General features: G+C 46.7%; 1 protein-coding gene across 2 annotated transcripts in view; it reads left to right on the top strand.

The window, feature by feature from the left end:
- Window positions 1-23,975, top strand: part of LOC142579724 (uncharacterized) — a 97,002-nt gene that overhangs the window by 10,561 nt on the left and 62,466 nt on the right. For both annotated transcript variants that reach the window (XM_075690233.1, XM_075690222.1), the window contains exons 2-3: window positions 11,747-12,587; window positions 22,045-22,210. In XM_075690233.1, coding sequence (XP_075546348.1) covers window positions 11,747-12,587; window positions 22,045-22,210 — 1,007 coding nt within the window. The remainder of the gene's footprint in view (window positions 1-11,746; window positions 12,588-22,044; window positions 22,211-23,975) is intronic.

The following is a 23,975-nucleotide window of genomic DNA, read 5'->3' as shown; positions in this document are numbered from 1 at the left end:
TTGCAGTAAGAGGGAGAAACCGGGGTATTTGGTTCTGATCGAGATTGAAGATTGCGCTAGCGGACACAGATAAAGATAAACGTGCGTCCTATCGTCGTCTCTTGGTTCGGGCATGTCTGTTTTGATACTACCATGTTTAGTCTCACCTTGTTTCATATCCAGCATATCATCAAAGCTCGCATCCTTCTCTCACCTAGGTTGCGGTAGAGCGATTTACCGCGCAATAAAGCCCGTTTCAGATCCTATTGGTCTTTTAGGCGTAAAGTTTACCAGCTACCATAATATACAAGATTTCTTTTAGTACAGGCGAGTCGTCGGAGTCCTGGACGCCTCATATAAGAAGAGTTGTTTGAAAGAAGGTGTGTCTTAACCATGACACTTCGGGGAAGTCGAGGCTAAACACGGAGTATCTACACTTGTCCGCGGTTCCTTGTGCTCCGTGACGTTCTGATTTCATTTGACTTGGGCTGTAAAAGAAAGTCACGTCTCCTTGAGAATATCTTGTAACTTTGGAATCGAAACAGGCAGTAGCAGTGAAAGAAAAGTGCGTCTATTATGCATATATAGCTTTCCAGAGAAGCAAACCTGCAAATGGCCAGATGTCAAATAAATGCATTGCAGCTTTATGTGGTGTATGGTGTTTGTCTCATCGATATGATTAAGGAATCCGTATTTTCTCTTACTTCTTTAATTATTTCTAGTTTCTAAGTTGTACCAATGCAACCTAACGGATCAGGTAACGACGGCAACGACATTTTCAATTTTTGATACTATGTTTATCTTACTATCCGTGTAGTGCAAAGCTGCCTACTCGTTTCTTCTGAGACCCTTCAGCATCTTGCTTCAGATTACCGCGCCCGGAGGGGACGGGAGTATGATGTGCTGAAAAGTGACGATGACGGTTAATTCTTATCACTCGTTGAATCAAGAGATCCTTCTGCCAGGCCGCAAGGAGGTGTTAGGTGGTGTGTTTTTAATTCCGCGAGCCAGGTTGTGCAGAAAGCACCATATTTCCCCGTCATTTGTACTCGACCGTCTTCTGTGAAAAAAAAAACATTAGAAGGAATAAAAAATAAAATGTTACAAAAGGGAAAAGAAATAGAGCGATACGCTGGAAGTATAGCACTGGAAGAAAATATTCAGAGGTTCCTCCCACACCACTTTCTCTTGGCGAGCCACGCCCACGGACCAGAAGATGAGTCTGCGTCCTGACGCGCAGCTTGGGTGTGAGTTTTTATAGGGACGATCTTCGTTCACATGCCGAGATACATTATTCAAGGAAGAGTTATCACCGGCGCTCAGCCTCCGCTTCTTTGACGTGTTCAATGCGTTCCGAGAGAAGCGATTGGAATGCTGCGTGTTTCAGGTGCGCACCAGTCCTAACAAGGCCAAGTGTACTACGAAGACTCGTGAGACAATGTTCGAAACGTTACGTTCGTGCGCAGGTCCACGTGCTGTGTTTTTATTTGAGAAGATTCAGGATACGTGCAGTTCATGGTGATTGGTTTACACGACACTTAGTATGTAAGCGCTATTCGATGGAAGCTGTTTTACTTTGATTAGGACGCGCGCGCACAGCATTTGGGCTCGTATTAGTAGGTTCGGCGAACACAGGTGGGTATAACGCAGCATGCTGTTCCTCCTGTTGACAAAAATATTCGCAGACGTTTCGCCTGACGTTTCAGCACGTAATATTGTCCTATAAACCTAATCGGGGGCCGAGTTGAGGTTTCAGCACGTTGAGGCGTCTGCCCGCTGCAAAGCCGCTATAGAGCACAGACGCTGAAGATGGGGAGCTGGCAGATCAAAGTGGAAAACTGTATAGGCATACACTATACTGGCGTGGAGGTTACATATTACGCAGGTACAAATGCACAATTTCGCAGACTCTGTAAGCTGTATTAGGTACAGTAACGAACAAATGAATCGAATGACACGAAGAGGCGAGCGCTGGTAAACAATGCCCGCGCATCTGCGAAATGAATCAGTTGCTGGCTAATACCGAACGATTTCTTGACAGCTTTGCGTCAAGGAAAGCAGATCACTTGCAGTACATCGGTATTCTAACCAATGACTAGGGATTGCTGTCTAATCAAGTTGCTCTTTACACGCCCAAGTAGCTGTGAATATTTGCGCAGCTCGAGATTTACATCTTCCATTGTCGGGAACAGCCGCTAAGTAAAGGTGCATACTCGTATCGAGATGTAGTAAAGATGGAAGCGGAAACATTAAAGCCTTTGGGTGTGTACCACGGGGCTCCACGAAGAAAAAAAATATGGGTTATGGGTTGAGTGATATGCAAAGTAATATTGAAGCGTAGTTTTTTTATTTGCTTGCTTGCTTGCTTGTTTTTATTGCTATGTGTTAGTCACCTGAATGGAGCTCGGGCACTACGATGCACATAAATTTCTGTGCGCAGTATTCCTGTGAAACCATGTGTTTGCAACGTACTTGTCGAAATCTCCGCATGAAGTCCTTTTTTTTTTGGGTGGTTTACGCATCTAAACCTGTTGATTAACATGGCTCCATAACATACCATGCAAGATTTTCATTTTTTTTTTGAAGTTGAAGAAAATGTTCTGAAAACTTGTTCAAAATTACATATTTGTCATCGCCTCCGGGCTGCTGCTGAACAGGAGGTTGCGGGTTAGGGTCCCGGCCGCGGCGACCGCGCGCTGATGGGGCGTAATCGAACAAACGCTCAACAGGCGGCGGAAATTAGTCTCCAGCCATCCACTGCGGCGTCGCTCGTAGCCTATTGTGCAGCTTCTGGACGCCAAAATCAACTATTCAATCTTAATTTTTAATATTCTTCACATTGGTTGAAAAAGACGTGTTTAGTTGCCGTGTGTAATTCATTAGAGCCATTGCCAATAGCATCCTCTTTGCAGCAGTTCGCCCTGTAGCGCAGAGTGTTAAAAAAAGTAACGTAAAAGAAAACAAAGGAAAAACAATTAGCAGGGACTCGACAGAAAGAAAAGACGTGCTTAGTAAATTTTATTTCGTTTATGTTGTTTTTGCACTTGGATAAAGTTTACTGCAGGGGCTCTGTAAAAGCTTTCAAGTGTTGCCAAGTTTGCTCTGCTCACCCAAAATTAATTTCCTGTGGCTGACACGAGCGTAAAAGTGCCGCAGCAGCAACAAATACAACAACAACAACAACAACAACAACAACAACAACAACAACAACAACAACAACAACAACAACAACAACAACAACAACAACAACAACAACAACAACAACAACAACAACAACAACAACAACAACAACAACAACAACACACATACAGAGGAATATCGTGCACCATGTAGGCAAAATCCGTTGAATGCGCTGATTGAAGTTTGGGCCGACAGGAATAAACGATTGCCTGCTGCATTGGGAGTGAAAATCAAGGCTAGCTTGTTCTAGTTTGAGACTGAATATTGCCCCATCAGAAAAATATGATAAAGTAAAACACACGAACGAGCGATAAGGTGACTACAGGTCACACCCTAGACTTTCAGCTTGTGGTATATGTTGCAAATATAGCGATCCCACTATAACAAGAAGGAAAGAGCAAAGATTTATGGAACGAACCCCCACACCACCCCTTCCACCCCCACCCCCTCGGGTGGGGGGGGGGGGAGGCAAGTGACTTCGCAACAAAAGTACTGCGGCATCCATAGGCCTGACCACGGCGCTGCGTAGAAGGCAAGGACAGCGGCTAAGCAGCGCGAAGTTTTTACCGCCCACTCCGAAGCTCGAGCGTGTGCTGCCGAGATATGGGCGCACATGAACGAAGGCTCACACAGACCCTGCTCTCGACCGTGCGAAAAAAGTAAGATTGTGCACACAAATCGAGGTAACAGTAGTGTGAAGTAAAGTTAGCGCCCCTTGTACAGCTTAGCTTGCAGGAACTCTTTTAGTTTAAAGCGAGATTTAGAATTCTGAAGCACAAATACATTGTTGCACACAATACTTGCGAAAACATGCGAGCAAGCTTCAGTTCTTACTTCCAACCACTCAAAAATTCAGCACGTGCTTTAAGACGCTTCACAACTAACTTTAGTGCAGAAATTCGCCGCCGCGTGGTGCTATCCTCATGCTGCTTGTGAAGTTTTGTTCAACACGTTGCAGAATCCACTTAATTAGCTGCCGTTTAATATTTAAAATGCAGTATTTGCTATGCTTTCGTGCAATGCTGATATTGTGTGTCGCTACTTTATTCTCTTCACAACTAGAAGTTGTAACGCCAGAAAAGCGTTTTCAAAACTCTGTGCTTCACACGAAACACACTATGTTACATTTTGACTTGCTAGCACAAATCCTGACGCAAAATAATTGTATATTTACTGCGTGGCGCGTTTGAGCTCGATTACTGTTCTTTATAACTTTGTTAGGAACTCAGATATTACTGCACAGCTTAAGAGTAGCTTTAAGAGGTACTTGAGTCCCTGCATTTATTAAGATTCCTTGAAAAATGTTCTCTTACTTCGTTTAAGGACTTGCACAAATGAAACATAAGGCTTCATTTTCTTTATATATGGGTAGGAACAATTAGTTGTCCAAATTTATTACGATTTGCTAGGCTGACTGAATCCTAGGAAGCCTGAATCCTGCACGTGTAATTAAGAGTGTAACTTGAGTGTGAAGTGCATGAAAAATTTTGTGCTTCACCGTAGAAGCTTTTCTGGCAACAGTTCTGGCGCTTGTTAATGTGAGCGGGATAGCTGTCTCAGTAACTCTACAAAATATTACAGAGCCCTTTATGCCGAAGCGACGATGAAAGTTTACAATACGGCATCAATCTTCAGAATCTTTAATCGAGTTACCTATTACATTCGATGTCATCGTGCATCCTTCGAGAGCACTCATTGAATCAGGTTCCTCTGAAAATTGAGCACATTAGTCATCACACGACCTTAGGGCGTCCCCTTCCTTGGGAAACCTTCTAAATTTTAGTTTAGTAGAATCTCGCGTGTAACTAGCTATCGGATAGGGACGAGGTTTTGCGACCTTCGGTCCATTATGAGCCAAGCAATCCATGCTGTCTTCAAAGCAGCGCATGCGCAAGAGTTGTTGTTGGGGGAAAACAATGTTTGTACCCTTGGGCGTAAATGCTTTCCAGGGCCTGAAGAACTTGCGGGAAAGCACTCGTCGATGTAGCACGAGTATGCCTTTGTGTTTCAAGGACCACGCACTCTATAACTCCTACGGTTCCCCTAAGGAGAGGGAAATGATTTATGTTGAAGTACACACACACACAAACAAGGAGTAATGTCGGCCTTGATTGCGAGAACACCGTTTAGCGATAAGAGATCACGGAACTGAGCAATCTAAAGAATAACGTAAACATTAGGTACAGCTGCCGACGGCTGCTTACTTTTCAGCACTATCGCTAATGAAGTGACGGCGGCTTGAAAGCGGTTTGGGTGAGACTCGTAGATTGTGTATAATAAAATGCAGACGTTTTCGTAAGAAGCTCTCCATACAGCGGTAATGCCAAAATATGAAAATGCATACAAAATATAAGAAACACGAAGTAGCGTTTACAACATGCTGCTTCAGGCGGCAGGATAGTTGGACTTTCACCAACGTGTTCACATTGAGACAAAATAGTTGAAACAGATTAGTGGTGAGACAGACTAGTTTGTTCATCCCTTGAGGTTCACCAGGTATCAAAACGGCGGCTACAGCGAATACGCATAAAGTCCACTTCCACAGAGTGATTAAACGGCGCAAAATATATATTGCGATGCGCCGCTGAATACTTGCGAAGCTACGCAGACGCAGCAGCCCGCATCTCAGGTCTGAAGAGGTCTAAAAGGAGCATTTACCAAGTCTTGCAAACTACCTTGTAGTGTACGATTAGAACGGTATAGATAGCGCCACAGATCTGCGCACTGAAAGGTGAATCTGAAGCTATCTCTATGGCGTGGGGGACCGCGCATCTGCATCTGGGTCGGTATAATATGGGTCAGAATAACAATTTTGGGAGTGGGCTTTTACATTGGCTATTAAAAAGTTGCTTGCGATTTATTCGGCATTCAGAAACCGAGAGCGATCGAAACGTTTAAAAAAAGTTCGATGTCCTCCTATTGCTAAATGTGTTTCTTTCCCCCCTTCACTCCCCCAGACAGCTTCACTGGAGTCGCTTGTCATATTGCCCAAGATGTGTCATTCTGAACTGTAAAGTTAGTGAGCACAGATGGGCGGCCCGTTGCTGACAGCGATTTCTTGTTTGCATTCAGCAGTGCAGCATCATCCGTGCCTGCTGCGTTGGCCGACCCATTTCCGGCCCGCTTTTACAATATTACGCATCTCACCTAACATAACATAACGTGATACGGCATCGCGAGCAGGTTTCACTGCCGCAGCTCAGAATGAAGTCACGACAATAGCCCTTCCTGACGCAATACGGTATAAAGCCTGTCTGAACATAGCCGAATGTCTGACAAAGCGCGACCTTATGCTGCGTCAAATTAGAGAAGTTTTTTAGCATCCTTGTAATATTACTATTTTATGCAATATCTGGTATATGATCTACATCGCGGCATGCCTTTTAAGCGAATATGTTACATTGTCACTGACATTTTGATGACATCCAACACGCGACCATTGTCCGGCAAAGGCAGTTCAACGCCTATCTTTCCTGCTAAAGTTCTTTAGCTGTCTCTTAAAAGGAGCAAACAACGTCATCATAAATGCCAAGTAAGTGCACGAAACTTCCACTCGAGCTACGGTGACTGATATTTCCGAGCCTCTTTGGAAAGTCTAATGGATTTCGGAGGAGACGTGACAGGCAGCGTAGTGACCCGTCAAAAGTGACGTCGTCATTCAGGGCGGCGGCGGCGGCAGGCACGGGATCGAGCCAGGCATTGTGCGCTACTCGTGACTGGGTGGGGGGAAGGGGGGGGGGTGTTGCGAACTGCTCAACAACAAAGAAACGGCAAACGGGGCCCACTTTGTTACGAAGTCCATACGCGCTCCAGCTTTGTGCGCTTACCTTTTGTTCGTTTTGATGCGTTCGCTTTGCGCAAACTCGTGAATTTGAACGACGAACGAAAGTAAAGAAAACGCAACAAAAATAGGAGAAACGCAAATGAGACATGCAAGAGAGCAAAGGCAGGAAAGAAAGGCGAAATCAGAGAGTAGGAGGCAGAGCAGAGAGGAAAAAAGAAAAAAAGGAATGAAAAAGAGGGAGACGAATCTTAGCACATGCAAAGTGAACACTCATTGTGCGCGTGTGTGTCTCTAGTAATGCCGTGCGTCCTTCGTGCAGGCACGCGTGTGCGCTGGTTCCGAATGAGCCGAGCACTGGCGTTTCGTTCCCCAGTTCTCTTGTTCCGAGTCATTGGCGTAACGCGAGCGTGGCCCGTCTGGAACGCTACGCTTGCCAAGGCGTTCCCCGCCCTACTCGAGAAGGGGGCTGCGCCGCGGTGCAAGCGAGAGCGTGACTTCGTACACTTGCCGTCTCCTTGGAGCCGCCAAGGTCGCGCTTTCCGCGTGCGCCCGGGCCGACGGACAATTTCCGAAACGAGCCCAGTGGCGCATGTGTGTAACGCGATGCAACATTTGTCCAAGTAGTGCTACGTCGTAGTATGCTTGGCATGGTGGTTAGAATGACATCACTCTCGCAGCATTGCTTACAACTCTCAAGAGGCGGTCGTAGCGGAGCTAAGGCGGAATACTGATGACACCTGGTTATGTATGTTTTGGAAGTTCGCCATCGTATACACGAGGGACGCTGCAATGACTCGACTGTGCAGTATTTCTGCAATGCTATAGTATTTCCAATACGGCACTCCATTCCAGTATACGGACCAGCGTTGATATAAAATGTCGATTTGGTATTCGCGTTCACACGAGGTGTAAGAGTACCGTAGGGTGCCCCCGTTACATCTGCCACATCATCGCATTTATGTAATGCACATCTGCTCGTGCCACCATGGCTCGCACGTAGAACGACAGGTCTTGGGTGACGGCGGCGCCGCTAGTGTCACGTGTTTGAAATGCGAATTCGTATGAATTCGTATTGCCTACCTAGACCCAACGTGAGCGCGTCGCTAGCGAGTGGTACAAAACGCGCACAAACCATTTGAAAAGTGATTCCCCTCCCTTCAGTGCAATGCCTCATACTCGATGCGATGTCCCTGTTCATTTACCTCTGCATGAAGTACTTATGAGATCACGTTCTCAATACGTGATGCTCATTTTTATGAATCCGGCGTCCCTCAACTAACATGATGTGGTGCCCAATACAGGCAATTCATTCGAATGGGGCTAGCGACGAAGGGGGAAGGAATACGCTTTAAATAGAATGGGAATAATGGACGGTTGTCTTACGCCAATCCTAAGGATTTTAACACTGTTTAAGTTAACAGCACACAAACGTAAAAGAAAAGAAGGGAGGAAGAAACGTTGGACATCACCCACATAGAAAAATCAGTGCGCGGGGAAGAGAGGAAACCGTTTATTACAACATTTACAGGCTGCTGCTACCGCAGAATGGCTGACATCTCACGTAGCATGTCCAGTCTTCTTTCTCTTCGCGGAGCGAAGAGGTCTTTTAACGGCATGCTCATACGCGATGCCCCGTAACAATATAACGCAGCCGCTTCTCGACGTCAATTTCTGGTCGATGTGAAACTTCAACGAGCTCAGTCGAGGAAACGCGTAGAAACCTGTCAGGGCATGGCAAGCTCAAGGCACGGTGTCCATACCCCATCTCAGGAGATAGGCCACGCGCTGGTGAGACGCGTGATGACGCCCTGCAGTTCAGTCATCGTGCCAGGCCCCCTTTTTCTTCAGCCACCAACACCCTCCGTTCGCGTGCCCCCTCTATATTTAAAACCGCGCCCAGTTCCAAGCTGTGGTCGCTGCCACTGGTTGCGCCTGTTCTAGAGCTGCTTTGAGCGAACTCCAGGCCCGTCGGTTCAGTTCCAGCGTTGCCCTCTCAACAACAACAAAAATGAAGAAACAAAAAGTCAACAGTAAACGCGGGCGCGCTCTGGCGCGTTAACCCACTGGCCCGGCCTCGGTGCCCCAAACAAGCGACGGCTATAAATGCGCGCATCTGGCGCACGCTGCAATCGCAGTGTGCTTCGCATTGCGTGCGCAGTCATTTCGCTCTTCGACTTCTGTGTCGGCGATTGCACGCTTTTTCAGCCGGCGTTCGCCGCGCGCCGCTTGTTTTTAAGAACGAGAGCTAGGACGGGACTTGTCAGCTCGCGCTGCAGCGCTTGCGTTATGCGTTCAACGGTTGCGCTGACAGTCTGCTGCGAGCGGAACGAACCCTGCGCGTAAATTTGTACGCCACCTATGGGTCTCGCGTGCGGCTGGCACGCGGAGGAAGGAGATCCGGTGGGGGACGACCGCTTATTTTGAGGGACGCCGAAATGCGGGGGCCGTATACGTATAGTTCTCAAAAAGGACACAACATGCGCGCTCTGTCTTTCTTTTCTCTCGTAAAGGACAAACAAATAAATTCGTTGTCTACATTGCAAAGAAAGAGAGAGAGAGAGAGAGAGAGAGAGAGAGGGGTGGGGAGGCAGAAATAACGGACGCAGAAAAACTGGACGAACATTAAGACGAAAATTTCAGGCATTGAAAGATATCCCCTCGCGAGTATGCTATATGAGGTTTGGTGCTTTTGGAAAGGGATCGTACATATCATGATTACGCCTTTTTTTCTGAAAATGCTCGCTTTTAAATTGGTTTTACTAAAGCTGTGCGAAGTGGCATACACAGTAAATAGCGCTTGCAATGACTACAAGTTGATGGGCCATCCATGAATGTTCAAAAGAAAGACATTGTATTAAAGCGTAAGATCTGTGTTCCGTCCACATCACGCCGGTCCGTAGGCAAATTGAATAAATAAATTTGCAACAAAACTAAGTAAGGCAACACACTACAAAAATGCAAGCTTGGCTATGAAACGCAAGTTGCAGTACTAAGGTGTTGCCCAACTGTTCCTATCGGCAATTACCCCCCCCCCCCCAAAAAAAAAAAGAAAACGGAAAGAAGAAAAGCAAACTTCTCATCTTCGTTTTATTACTATTCATTTCGTTAGGAGCTTCAAGCGCCTTAATTGCGTATCTGCGCGTGAGTGCACAAGCGATAACGGAGAGCTTGTGGGTGTTCGCGTCAGTGTTCGTATGCTGGAACGGCAGTTGATATGTCTCTAAATCCTAAGGCAGTTATGGCAAGTTCTGGGTCAGTAAAATGGTTGTACTTGTAGCTGAAATTATAACGCTACTGTCTCAGTGTGTGCATAGAAGCTTCAGCAATGGTCATCCCGAAAGAAAGCGATAAGATGCCAGCGCATGCATGCACACGGGTGTGTTCTGCTTGGAGTACAGGTAGCGTGTCATACCATGCACTCTGTAAATGACCTGGGTAAACGGCATTTCGCAGCTCACTTAGCAATATGAGTGCCCAACGAAGACAAACAGAAAACGAGCGTAGAGTTTTTTCTAAAGCAATCCCCCATACAGGCTCCACAGAAATTGCAAAACTTAAAGCCAAACTGTGGGGCTTAGCATCCCAAAACAACACAACAGCCCCCATCGGAATGTGTGCCACCGCAGCCGGGAATCGAACCTCCAGAGGCTTGCTGCTATGCAGCTCAACGCCATAACTACTGTGCCATCACGGCGGGTCCCCAGCAATCACACATCCAGTTAGCGTATTCGAGAAGTATAACTTTCTTCACTTTATGCGTATAAAAAAAATGCTAGCTAATAATCCACCTGTTTCGAGTTAATTCTGTCACCAAGAACGTGGCTTGCTATTTGATGCTGCATAGTGAATCCATGATAGAGTGTATAAGTGTGACTGAACGAGGACGTAGAAAGAAACAGATACACAGAGACAGCGCTGTTTCTGTGTATCTGTTTCTTTCAACGTCCTCGTTCAGTCGCGCTTATACACTCTATCATGGATTCTATCCAACTACCCCGCCAACGTGTTTTAACAAGGTTCATTTGCAAAGTGAAATATTGTTTCTCACTAGTTTACCTTGCAACCCGAACACTTGGCTCCCAGCTATATACGCCGGCAAGCCAGATTACTTTCCAAGTAAAAAATAACTAAAGAATGTATACAACGAAAACGATGATAACGACAAATATACATAGTGACTAATTGTAGCCTCTTGTTGCACGCTTTTTACAAGCGAAGCTTTTCTTTGCGAACTTCGTCGGGTCTTCGTGACCGTGAGTGCTGCGTGGCTGTTCTCTTGCGGAATAGACCAACCAATCACAGCGGAGGACGCACGCGATGTCGCTGCCGCTTGGTCCCTTGCGCCACCACCAGATGGCGCTCACCTCCGCGCATCCGCGGCCGCAGCGGCCCTGCGTTGGAAAGAAAAAAAAAGAAATAGAGAAACGTTAGGACACCCCTCAATCCTTATCGTCAGCCATTGCACCACCACTAGGTGACGCTCGCCTTCACGCATCCGCGGCATGCAGCGGCCGTGTGGGGAAAAGAATAAACACAAACTCGTGTTTCGACTCTTTATGCACTCACAAAAAGCTTCGCTGTATGTAAATTCCAACTCGTTGGATCTGCTGTTTATTTTTGTATTTCTGTCGCCATTATTCCTGTAGTGAATTCACTGCCTATAATTCAGGCTTCCATCGCGTACGCTTTTTCTTGATGTTCTTGAATCGCCTTTTCTTAATTTCCAATTCAGACATCATATCTTTAAACTTCATAAATTTGCCAGCTGAGTAATCATGTTTACTACGACACTCCTAATCGCAGGCAGCAACAAGGTGGGCCGTTTGGCCAAAACATGCCCATGACTCCGGGTGGATCAAGTGATCCCAATAGAATGGCCTTCGCTTCTAATCGCACCCCGACTAGCCCACAGTGGTCTGCTCCATCATGGCCACCAGCGCCGGAAACCCCAGACGCACCAGTCTACTGCAGCACGGGCGGACTGTTCCCCATGCAAGGTGGCGGTCACACGCCGTCCACGGGCCAGAGGTCGGCGTCGCCCAACGGCCGGTTCACGTCGAGCGGACCCAAGTTCCCCATTCCGCCGCCTCCGCCCGCAGGCGCCATGTCCCCGCCGACACAAAATACCTTCGGAATACCGCCGCCGCCACCGGCTGGACAAGGGAGGTCGCCAACGTCCAGCGGCGGCTACAGTCCCAACACCTTCCAAATACCTCCGCCACCACCACCCGGTGGTCGACCGGGAAGTGCCTCGCCTTCTGTCTCTGGCGGTGGACGCAGCCCCGGTGCTTTCTACATACCGCCGCCGCCATCACAGTCCCTGGGAGCCATGGTATCCTCGCCAACGAGTGCCACTGGGGGCTACGAAGACCAGTCGTACTCGTACCCTCCGCCACCCCCGCCTATCGCATCGTCGTCGCCGGTGCCGGGTGTTTATGCTAGCGGCGGACCATTCCGCCATGAGCCGGCCACACCACCCCCTCCGCCACCTCCGCCTGTTTTGCAGCAGGTTCCTGCGCCGCCGCCACCACCGCCGTTGCCTCCAGTACAAGGAGGCGGCCCAGGAGGACCACCGCCGCCGCCACCTCCACCGCCACCTCCACCACCACCGTCGGGTGGTGGACCTACCTGGAAACAGAAGCAGGTCAGTATATCAAAGAGAGAGACTTCGACATTCCTCTGTGACTTGTTCCTCAATCTGGCCTCCCTACTGATATCATAGAACAGCAACCATACGGAGATCGTGGAATCAAGGTCTGAGGTACGAGCAAGAGCGTGGGAGACGGAACTCAAGAACAGATAGCAACGTAGGCGCTGAGTTCTTTGTTGCTCTTCCTAGCGTCCCGACTTAGCACGCGATGCTGCTCCAGATGGGGACGGTCGGAAACGTATGGGAGGGCTCACAAAGAAAACTTTCCTTTAAAAAATGCACAAATTAGGACAGAACCAAGACCATCCCCGAGTTCAACTACGTGATCCCCGCGACGACTGAATGACTATGGAGTTCAGCCTTTCGGCACTAAGTCATTTGTTCGATTCCCCACCGTAGCAGTCATATTGCAATTCAAAAATTGTATTAAATTGTCCTTTCCAACAGCAGAGAATCCCGGTATAGTATGGTATAATATGAAAAAACTTTATTCAGGTCCTTCAGGTCGCGCTGGATTCCTAGCCCGTAGCGGGCCAGTCCCACGTCGGGACCGAAAGGCCTAGCCTCTCGGCCGCATCGCGGGCCCGATGGACTGCCCACGTCTGTTCTTCTAGTTCGGGGCTACGAAGAGCCGCGTCCCAACGTTGTTAGGTCACAAATAATCTAGTCCGGATTCACAAAGCTTTCTGTTTGTAAGCGCTGCTTGTAATTGGCTGGCCGCCTTCGCTAACAGCATGTCCGACATCACGATTGGCAAGCAACTTCTCTTACGAAAAGGAATAGCGTAAGAACATGTTTGCGAGCATGGGTTTGAATTCACAAAGCTTCTTGTTCGTAACTGTTTTTTTGCTATTAACGGACCGCCTTTGCGAATATATGTCCAGCACGAGGATTGGCTGGTATTTTCTCTCACGAACAATTCCAGCGAAAGAGCTTTTTGCGAATACGGTCCATGGATCGTGCAGCCTTCCACAACGGCGTCGCTCATGTGGCGTGAAATCTGGTCAGTTATTATCAGTATATAGAAGTACAGCATTGCACAAACTTTTGTTCACCATAAAAAAGAAGAAAGCGTTTTATCGCAGAAGTGGTTTTTCTCGAGGTTATCAGCGGACATTCGGCATGCCCCATGATCTGCGCACTTCAGCCCGAACGGATAACCGTTTCTTACCCGCTTGCCCCCTTCACGGGAGGGGAATGGTGTTGCACACTTTCGCTACGCTTTGTCTCACCTGGGCTTCAAAGTTCAGGCGTTATTTCGGTGGTCTGCTTGAGAACTTGGGCAAGTCGGAACAGATTCATCATAAACGATGCGCAACAGAATGTAGACACAAGCAGAGAGCACAAGTGCTGCATACTTTTCATTCTTTGTCCACGTTCTTTTGCACCTCGTTTATAATGAAACTAGCCTATAGTCACACACACGGAGCTCGCGATGTCACTGATTATTATTATTATTATTATTATTATTATTATTTATTGGCATCTCCTTCGAAACGAGGCGGCTACAAATAGTCATCTAGCATGCTTGAGCTAATCAGGTTTTACTGTACTTTTATTGAGGTATAGTAAAATATTGCCATTTTGCCTATCGAGTCGGTGCATACGTATTGGCAACTCCAACTAAATGCTCGCCCCCTAGCGGCCGCGCCGAGAAACAGCTAGTCCAGGTTCAATCTTGAAGCGAAAGAAGACCTCCTATCACGACAGGCACTGAATGCCTCGTACTTCTCAAATCGTCGTGGGTCCGCCGGGCACAATTCTGAAAATGAAAAAAATAAAATATGGATGTTGAAAGACTTATGTCATTATGCGTGTTATCGCGGTGAAAAGACAGCAATGTATGATTTCGTTTTTTTCGCGAAAGAAGCACACGACGCGCATCGGAGAGTGATTTGGATGAGAAACTTCGCATTAGGAAAAGGTGACGACTGATACTATACTGGTTTGTTCGAAACACTTCACTCGGGACTTCTTTCTTCCCGGCGAGCACAACATTGCCTTCATTACCTTGCTGGCGTTTCAAATCGCAAAGTGTGCTTTGTTTAGGCAGGCACTTTAATAACTTAGAGTGACGTACGTTTAAGCGTCATTTGGCTTTGTTTGTTCATAGCTTTCTGCCCCAGCATTAGCGTTACTAGTGTTTTAAGCAGCAGGAATATTCTCGCTAAGGTACTTTTGTCTGCAGGCATGGTAGCAGGAATGATGACTGCCTCGGAAGGTCTGAAGTTGCTCATGACACATGCCGCGAGGCGACATATCGCTTTCATAGCGTGCTTTAGTTTAGCGGTGCAAGCAGAAGATGCTGTATTCTCATTCAACGTGTTGAGTTGTGAGTTTATTTGCTCGCAAGAAATTTAGGAGCAACAGCAAACAGCGTTCGTTCCAGCTTTGGAGCCTTCGATCTGCGCACAGTGCCGCCAGTTTGCTTTCCGACACTGTGCACACACCTCAATTCCATTACAGCTGGTTCTGTTCGTTTCCAAGTCACGCATTTACACTAGTGCAAGTGACTTTGTCCAAAGAAAACGTTTGCTAAATTTTGGAAACATGTTGGAAGAAATTCAACTTGGGCCGATTGGTTGTTATTCACTTCTCGCGTTTCACTACGCTTTGCGAATTTCTACGGGCGGCGGGTGTTTCCTGTGTTCTCAAGACCAAGCCCTAACTCGAACACTTCGTACGGCAAGCATGAACAAGCACCACTCATTGGACACAGACAACCTTATCACACGCATCAGCTAACTACAAAAAGAAAGGTGCGGTCCCGACTCACAAACGGAACTCTCGTTCGTTTTTATCCCAAGACACACTGACCAGGTAAACATTACAGTTTTTAGCCTGCGTGCAGAATATCCGCATTTATCTTCTGAAAGCAAGACAGATGTTACTGCCTGTATATTGTGAGAGGCTATATGTGATACACTGCAACAGGGGTCACAGTGCGGAGTTGCCTATGAAGATGGAAGACAGTCGAGTATTGTACCTTTACCATTGGAGTAACTCCGCGAACAAGTTCTTGCACATTTCGGAGGCCTGCTACGCGCAAACACCTCCCTTTTTTAAACCTCCAGCTCGCTTGAAAGGCTCTTTGTCCTTAAAAAAAAAAAAGTGATGCTGGCTCGTTGGGCAGGCCGGACTTTGGCACGCGCAGCGCAACGATTGCCGATCAAAATAAGGTAATCGGCAGCAAGGACCCCTTCGGCGTCGACGAAACGCCTCGATTCGACGCCACGAACGAGAAACGCGTGAGCGCAGCACCAAGCGAAAGAGCCGTCGAGAACCTGGATGTCGGAGTCATCTTTGTTTATTTGGACAGTGTTACCGGAACAAGTAACGCATGCCAGAGTTTCCCGTATCCATCTGTACTAACACTACAGATGCGCCCTTCTTTGTTTGCTACAGAATTACGTAACGAAACAACGAACAATACCTGACCGCAACATATGTACGCCGTCAAGCGCGTCATTTTTTTTTTAAAGCACAGATGATTTTTTGTTCACTATTTCTCACGTTTTAAAGGGAATAACTTTCTTTAGGTAATTGCGCCCCATTTTCGTACTCGGACTTTTTTCGCTAAGGGAACTTGCTTTCACGCAAACGAGTTGAGGGGCGCGTTCATTGCCGAACCCCAACTACAGCTCCTTTAGACACACTAGTTTTCGCGCGAGACCTTCATGACGTCTGAAGGTTTCGATGCTGCGGTCGGTGGTGGCGCTGTTCGATCCTCTTCCGCCTGAGCTAACGGCCGCGTTTACTGCGAAAATCCGCTGCGTGTCTTAAGTCGAGATGCGCTGAAATGTGCTCTTCTTCCATGACACACTTAAAATCCATATCATTGCAAACCTATTTCTGATTACTTTGAATATTCCTATGGAACACAGCGGCCGCCGCTTCTGCGGCAACCTACCTTGGTTCAGAAATTAAATAATCCCTACAGCGAAGCTGTTAGCCTCTAGTTTGGCGGCACTTTTCGTGTCCGCGTCCGTCAGCAAAAATGTGGGCCGATTCCGGCGACATTGCAGGGCCAGGAGCAGTGGCTCGTACCCCCGTAAGGCAGAGGCTTCAAGCAGTCAGCAAAGTGAAGCGAACAGTGCATACATTCATTGTAATCACACATTCATTGTAATCACACATACAACATACAGAACAGCATGCGTTTCCACAAATAACAACCACAAAACAATTATCCGAACCACATAATTGATGATGAGGCGCTTCTGATAACAATGCGAAGCACGTAGCGCTCCCTGCATACGTTTCCCGGTAAGGATTACTGATGCGCAAGCTGCCGCGCCAATGGCAGCTTGCGACGTGGGGAGTGACGTCACGTCCCTGGCCTTTCGTGTGTAAAAGAACCAGCCTCACAACTGATTGCAATGTTGTTGCTGCGACGCTATGGGTGGAGGCCTGCTGCCAAAATTACCATAACTCCCATTACTACCATTACTCTAAATTACCGTTACTACCATTTCCCTAAAGCAGTAAAGCATTGCATACCCCTCCCCCCCCCCCCCCTCAGCATTTGTAGTAGTGGTTTTCAACAGCTGGCTGGACATCCACTTTCGCAGGGCCGTGATGGCTAGTCATTTTTTTTTTTCATCACCACTGCCCTCACTCGCTTGCGCCTGATATGGTGCACTACCGATAAATATGCATTCCTTTATTGCTGAGGACAGCCAGTTAAAGATACTTTCAAGGCTCATGTCATGGCTTCGTATGCGAACACGGAGTCAAGGAGGACGGAGAGCTGCATGTTTGCAGACGTTGTTGCCATGCTGTACATTTGGTATGGGTACCAGAGCACATGGGACTCACTTTAAACGAGTCAGAAGATACACTAGCGTCGACATCTCTTAAAGGCCCGGTACTGAGAACCTCTAAGACCTTCGGCTTCACTGCTGCAAGATTTAAAAAAAATTCAGTTCTATAGGAACATGCCAAATCGTGTGTATTAAATAACACTGATTTTCAACATCTTGAATTGCCTCAGAATAGCAGACGGTGTTCAACAAGGAAATTTGAAGTTTTATTTACGAGACTGCGTTGCATAATATCAGTGCTTAATTTTTATTCCCACAGGTATGGTTTGACTCCTCCACCTCAATGTTTCTGTTGCACCTAAACTGAAGCTATAGGCATTTCTCTATAGAATGTCGTAGGTTCGAGGTGCACAGACAGAGACTTCTAGAAAGTACCCTTCGCCAACTTGGATTTGTCATTACGGTTCCTGTGATACTGCCTCTCGAGGCGTAGGCACAAGGAACCTACGTGATGTCATATTAACTTTGTAAAGGAAACAGATGCTGCTATATTAACTTTATCGTTTTATTTTTCTCGACATGAAAACAAAAATATTAACTTCAAAATTTAAAATGACATAGCCTGAAAATTTATATTAACAATTAGTATTCATTTGATATATGATTCTTAATTTACAAAATTTCATTTAAGTTTCTTTTTCCTTTTTGTCTGCGGCCGCCTGATTCATGGCCGATTCCCCGTAGTGGGTTGTGCCATACCCATAGGCGCCAAACCAAACCAAGCTGTCCCATTTAAACCAGGTAGCTTGAAGTTGCGCGCTTCCGGGTTCTGCTATGAGGTCTGGTGATCTCCTTTGTGTTCCTACTGGAGGTGAACCTGAATCAAGGCCTTCAAGGAGGCAGACCATTGAAAGCGTTTGGCCATTTTCGCACAGCTTATTGATAGACAGCCTAAAAGAAGCTCGGCAGGCTTATCTGTAGAAGCGTACACAATACGTTGAAGTTGAAACAGCAAGCCTTTAAAATTGTAAGTTTTGTCTGGTGTTCCGCAGGGTTCAATGTTGGGGCCATTACTGTTCCCGATATACATAAATGACATTGCAAATGATATTGATGATCATGTGACATTGAAATTGTTTGTGGATGACTGTGTTGTGTAGGCTATTATGGACAGTGTCTCTTCACACTTAGAGCTGAATAAAAACCTTTGTAAACGCGCGGATAATGGCAAACGAAAAGGAGTGAGTCATATTTTTTCTTAATCAATATTATCGCCTATAATTACAAAAAAATAACCGTTAAATTTTTGCTTGTTATGTTAAACGACAATATATTCAAGCAGCCTCTTCTGTCAAGTATCTGGGTCTAATGATCAATAATACATTGAACTGGAATGAGCATATCAATGACGTAGGCACGAAAGCGCATAAGAAACTCTGTTTCCTGAAAAAGAAGCTCAACTACTCTCCATCAGCATATCTGGCAGCGTATCGCACCCTGGTTCTCCCGGTACTTGTGCACGGTTGTTGTTCGGTACCCCTATGTTAAGGCTGTTGCGAGGGTGGAGCGAATTCAGGTCGAGGCTTGCAGTTAGATTCATTTTAGCTAACTACTGCAGTACGTCATCGGTGTCAGCAGCTCCAAATGGAACCGTTCCAAGCTCGGCGATGCATAGCAGGACTAACTGTTTGCTCTACAACGGCAAAACTGGACTGCCACTGCTTCTTCCGTCGGAAGGGTCGTACTACCTGAATCATACTAAAGTTGTGCGTTCTTGTTTTCCCAAAGCGAAGCTTTTTCAGAAATCCTTCTTTCCATACAAAAACGAGCAATGGAACAATCTGCCGGAATTTGTTATTAACTGCAGCGATGTTTCTGCATTAGAAGATTACTAGAAGATAGTTGCACCTTCTGTAACGTCTCTTCCTTGGAAAACACAGCTGTCCGCAGTATTATCAAATCAATCAATCAATCAATCAATCAATCAATCAATCAATCAATCAATCAATCAATCAATCAATCAATCAATCAATCAATCAATCAATCAATCAATCAATCAAGAATTTTCCGCGTGCAAACCTTAGCTTCATTTCTTCGGTACGTCCATGCTCGGGCAATCAAAGCAATATCCGCGGCGCCATGGAAAACTTCCTTCTTGAATTCGATTGACCGCTCTTGCAACATTCGTTTGCTTAGCCCTTTTCTCCGCCACGTACATTATGGATCTGTTTATATCAATCTTTAAAAAATTCAATAGCTTTTTTTTTTTTTTTTTTGCAAGGGTTCTCGCAGAGAATTTTATTTCACTTATCGTACACTCAGGACCAACGCATTAAAAACGGTAGTAGTTTAAAAGAACAAGATGAATTATATCTAATACATCGATCAACACAATCTCAGAAAAAAATGCAATAAATTTGTGTCGTGTTACGGCTCTTGCCGCATACTGAGTAGTATTCGAATCAGCTAGGGAAAGAAACGAGCGCACACAAGGATGGCGGGTGTGATGACAACTCTGTATTGTAAACGGCATGCTTAATTAGGAAATAATCAGATAAGAAGTGACGTAACACGCTGTTAATAGACGCGTTTACATGTATGCGACAGTGGCGTACCGCATTTCCAGCGATCGCGTCCTTGTAAATGATGGCAATGCGCTAGTTAGTTAGTTAATCGTTGGTTAGTTAAGCGTTAGTTAGTTAGTTAAAGTCAGTCAGTGAAATTCGTTTTGAAACGTTGGGGGTCACCTGTGTCGGCTGTGAACGCACGAAGGTGGTCTTCAGGGGACAAATTCACTAAGATTTTCGATCACAAGTGCTCTTTGTCATTGACCGGCCGCCTTCGCAAATGATCATGTCCAGCATCAGGATTGGCTGAAATTTTCTCCTACGGACAATTCTAGCATAAGATTTTTTTTGTGAATGCGGGTTCAGGGCCAGTATTCACGGTAGAATTGTTCGTAAGTGAAAATTTCAACCAAACTGTTGCTATAGACTAACCATTGGTGAAGGCGGCCGGCCAATGGCAAAGAGCACTTAAGAACGAGAACATCTCTGAATTCGGCCCCATGTTCTGTTGGGAAGGTTGGGAATTCGGCCTGCTTGTGGAATGTCAACATTTTGCAGAGTGGGATCGCAACCTTATGTCGATGGGCAATGCGCGATGCGACGTACTGAGGAGGAGAGACGAATTCGTTAGTCAATGATTGATTATGATGTATGAGGTGAAAAAGGCACGAACGAAAAACTTTACGACGAGATGCGAGTGATGGTAGATGTAAACTATATTTCGTGTCAGTGACGCTCGCGGTTGGAGTATAGTTAGACAGGATGAAACGCATGGAGTTATGTTGAACCATTTCAAGGGAGTGAATTAAATTGTCGCGAAAATGGCGTCACACTGACGCGGAGTATTCCAGCTATACGCGCCTCACCATCTTTTTCAAATTTCCGCTTTTTAGTTACTGTCAGAGGATATGTATCTCGTGCCCGCACCCCCCCCCCCCACCCCATACACACACACACTTTTTTTTTTACCACTCGCCTAGAGTGGCTATGTACCGTGCTCTTTGTTAAAAACGATCACAGCACCGTCACCTGACAAAGAAAGAAGCAGCGCTGCGTTCGTGACTTGTCACACACAAAACTTGCTGTTTACATATAATTACAAATATTTTTATTTCTGTATCTGCCAGGTAATATTTCCTAATTATCATACACGTTATACTTCACCCTGATTTGCTTTCCCGTTTAGGTTTCTTTCTCTCTCGCCTTCTCTTTAACCTTTAACCGCCGGCTTCGTAGCCAATCCCCTGTTGTGGGTAAGCGCCGCAAGTGAGGAGCAAGCAAGCATGCAGCATCATGAAAAGAGCTGTAAGGAATCAAGGGCAGAAAAAAACATGGTTTGTGGCTGGAGCATGGTTACCCCAAGGTTTGTGTGGACTCTGGAGGGTACTGCGCCGCTTAAAGCCAAAGGTGCCGAAGCTAACGACCGCATCGTACCTGGCAGTGCTATGGTATAGTGTGCAGCGGCAAGTGTCGAGAATGTAGTGACGCACTGAGGAAAAAGAAGGAATATTACCGTTCGCTCCTTTAAAGAAAACGACTCCAAGCGCTGATCACTGCAGAACGCACCGAGAGTGCTAGTAGTGTGATGCCAAAGTGACGCTCTCCTGTTTCAAGAGTTCCGCATACACTGTCGTGGCCTTATACGCTGTGGCGGGTAGCTTATTTCGCTTTAGCTTATGACACAAAGAACCGCGTATTTTTTTTTTTTACGTAGTACTAGCCGTGCTGTGGTCATTCGCTTTGGACGTTTCGTAATACTGAATGCTTGGTAGACTTAACGACCCTGGTTCATTTCCTTAGGAAAATTTGATGAACGACGTTTGCACTTTCACCGGCAACAGTCACCGGCAGTCAATGCCTGAACGGCTGCACATTGCTGTTGTAGTGTTTCGTCGATTGACCGCACCATCCGTCCAATGCATCATTTACCACAGCGCGAGTCCCGTTCATTCCTGCAGTGTTCTGACCAGTGTTCATTCCATTCGTATGCACACTGGATGTCACTGCACTGCCCGTCAGTGTTACAAAAATCTGGACGAACGTACATGGTTGCAGCGTTCCATACAATACCGTGCCACTTTTTTTTTGTGATCTCATTACCCCTCACTTCCCCTTTTACAGGAGGCTGAGAAGGCCTCACAGAGGCAGTCAGGGTGTGGCTACGACCCTGCCCAGGTTGCGGCGCAGGGACCGCAGGACGGCACCCAACCTTTCTGCTACCTACCTCCGCAGCTGGTCGGCACGCTCAACAGCAAGGATAAGAAACCCTTCACATACACGCCAGGCGGTAAGTACAGGGCACAGCTGGACACAGTCGCACACTCACTTGCGTACACGTGTACCTCTATGGTGTTTGATCGCGATCATCCACTAATTATGCACTACGTGTTTCTGATGGATGTAAGCGCTGAGTCACCCCTGCCCATTCGTCGCGGCTCAAAGCCATTGTGGATTTTCATCTTCTTTTCTTGTCTGGTTTGTCGAATGTAAGACTTATTTTTTGTGTAAAGTTTTGGGCGAGCTGAGAAATTGCAGAATGATAATGTGAATGTCTGATGGTGCCATGTCTTTCTGCGCCGTAACCTCTTACTTACACGTCAGCCTATACATCTTATACATATATATATATATATATATATATATATATATATATATATATATATATATATATATATATATATATATATATATATTGTTATGATGGGGTGCGTTTATTTGAAGATGAATTGATGAAAAGGGGCCGCGCCGACACCAAGCCGCTGCAGAGACAAGCGCACTTCGTTCTCCTCTTCCTCCGTTCTTCCTGTAGCTTTAGCGTAACACTTCTCCCTTCACAGACGAAGCCCGCTGAGCGAGTAACTGTTACTCGGAGTAGCGGGGATGACAGCGTTTCAGGCGGGCGATGTGAACAAGCTGCGTCTTCTTAGACCGGTAGCCATTAGAAACGAGACGAGCAATCGAATAGGTCACATAACTTATGTTGAATTCCAATGGCGGAGTCGGAGCAAGTTTTTCTGCTTGTTTCGGAGCAAGTTTGTTCCAATGACAGAATGAGGGCGGGAGTAAGGTGTTCCAATGAGAGAGTCGGAGGGATTCAGAGCGGGAGTCACTCCGTGGAGCAGAAAAAGATGCTCCGCCAATATCGGTGGAGTGCACCGGAACTCTGCGTGACGTATTTCCTTTACCACGTTTGTCTGCTGGGAGGCGCCACCGGTCAGGACTCGCGAGGAAGCAAAAGCTGGTACACGCTTGGCGAGATATCCATTCCGCACTTTCAAAAATACAACAGGTGAACGGCGCTGAAGAGACAAATGACCGGTGCGGCGGTGCTGGAAGCAAACAGCGGAGGGAAATGACAATACGCATGGTATCCTGGGTAACTCTGCGATAGAAGTTCCGCTTACGCCTTGCTCCGGCGGCACAGATTGTGTTATGGTGGCTAGAAAGGGACACTAGACACCATAATTGTGTTCCACTCGCGGATTTGGAAGCGTTGCTCTACGCCAGATTCGAGTGCTCGCTCGCGGAGTACGTCGGCTGCTCCGACTCCGCCATTGGAATTCAACACAGAGACTTCTAGCACAGGCCGCGCTTGCGAAGTGGTGTCCAAAGCCATACTATGTCCCCTTTGTCGTACGACATATTCTTATGGCGTGAATCGTAGCTGATCTTGGAGCGGTCCTGGGATGTTAACGTACGGAGCTGAGCTATGCGGCGTGCTTCCTCAGTGTGGCAGAGAGCCTGGGCAATAGAAGAGTCCGCATGAGGAGTGAAAAGTAGAATGGTGTCAAGGAAGCTGCGTGGTGGTCTGACATAAAGAAGACAGAAAGGACTGTAGCCGGTAGTTTCATGCTTTGCAGTGTTAGAGGCGTATGTGATAAAAGGCAAGATATCATCCCAATGTTTGTGCCTGGAATCGACGTACATCGAAAGCATGTTGGTCAAAGTTCTGTTAGTGCGCTCGACGAGTCCATTTGTCTGCGGGTGATACGGGGTCGCGTGGCGAAACTGGCAAGCACAGAGACGCAACAGCTCTTCGACTACGTCGGCCA

The sequence above is a fragment of the Dermacentor variabilis genome, chromosome 1, assembly GCF_050947875.1.
Source record: "Dermacentor variabilis isolate Ectoservices chromosome 1, ASM5094787v1, whole genome shotgun sequence".
Classification (NCBI taxonomy): domain Eukaryota; kingdom Metazoa; phylum Arthropoda; class Arachnida; order Ixodida; family Ixodidae; genus Dermacentor; species Dermacentor variabilis.
This window is presented reverse-complemented; position numbering and strand designations above follow the sequence as displayed.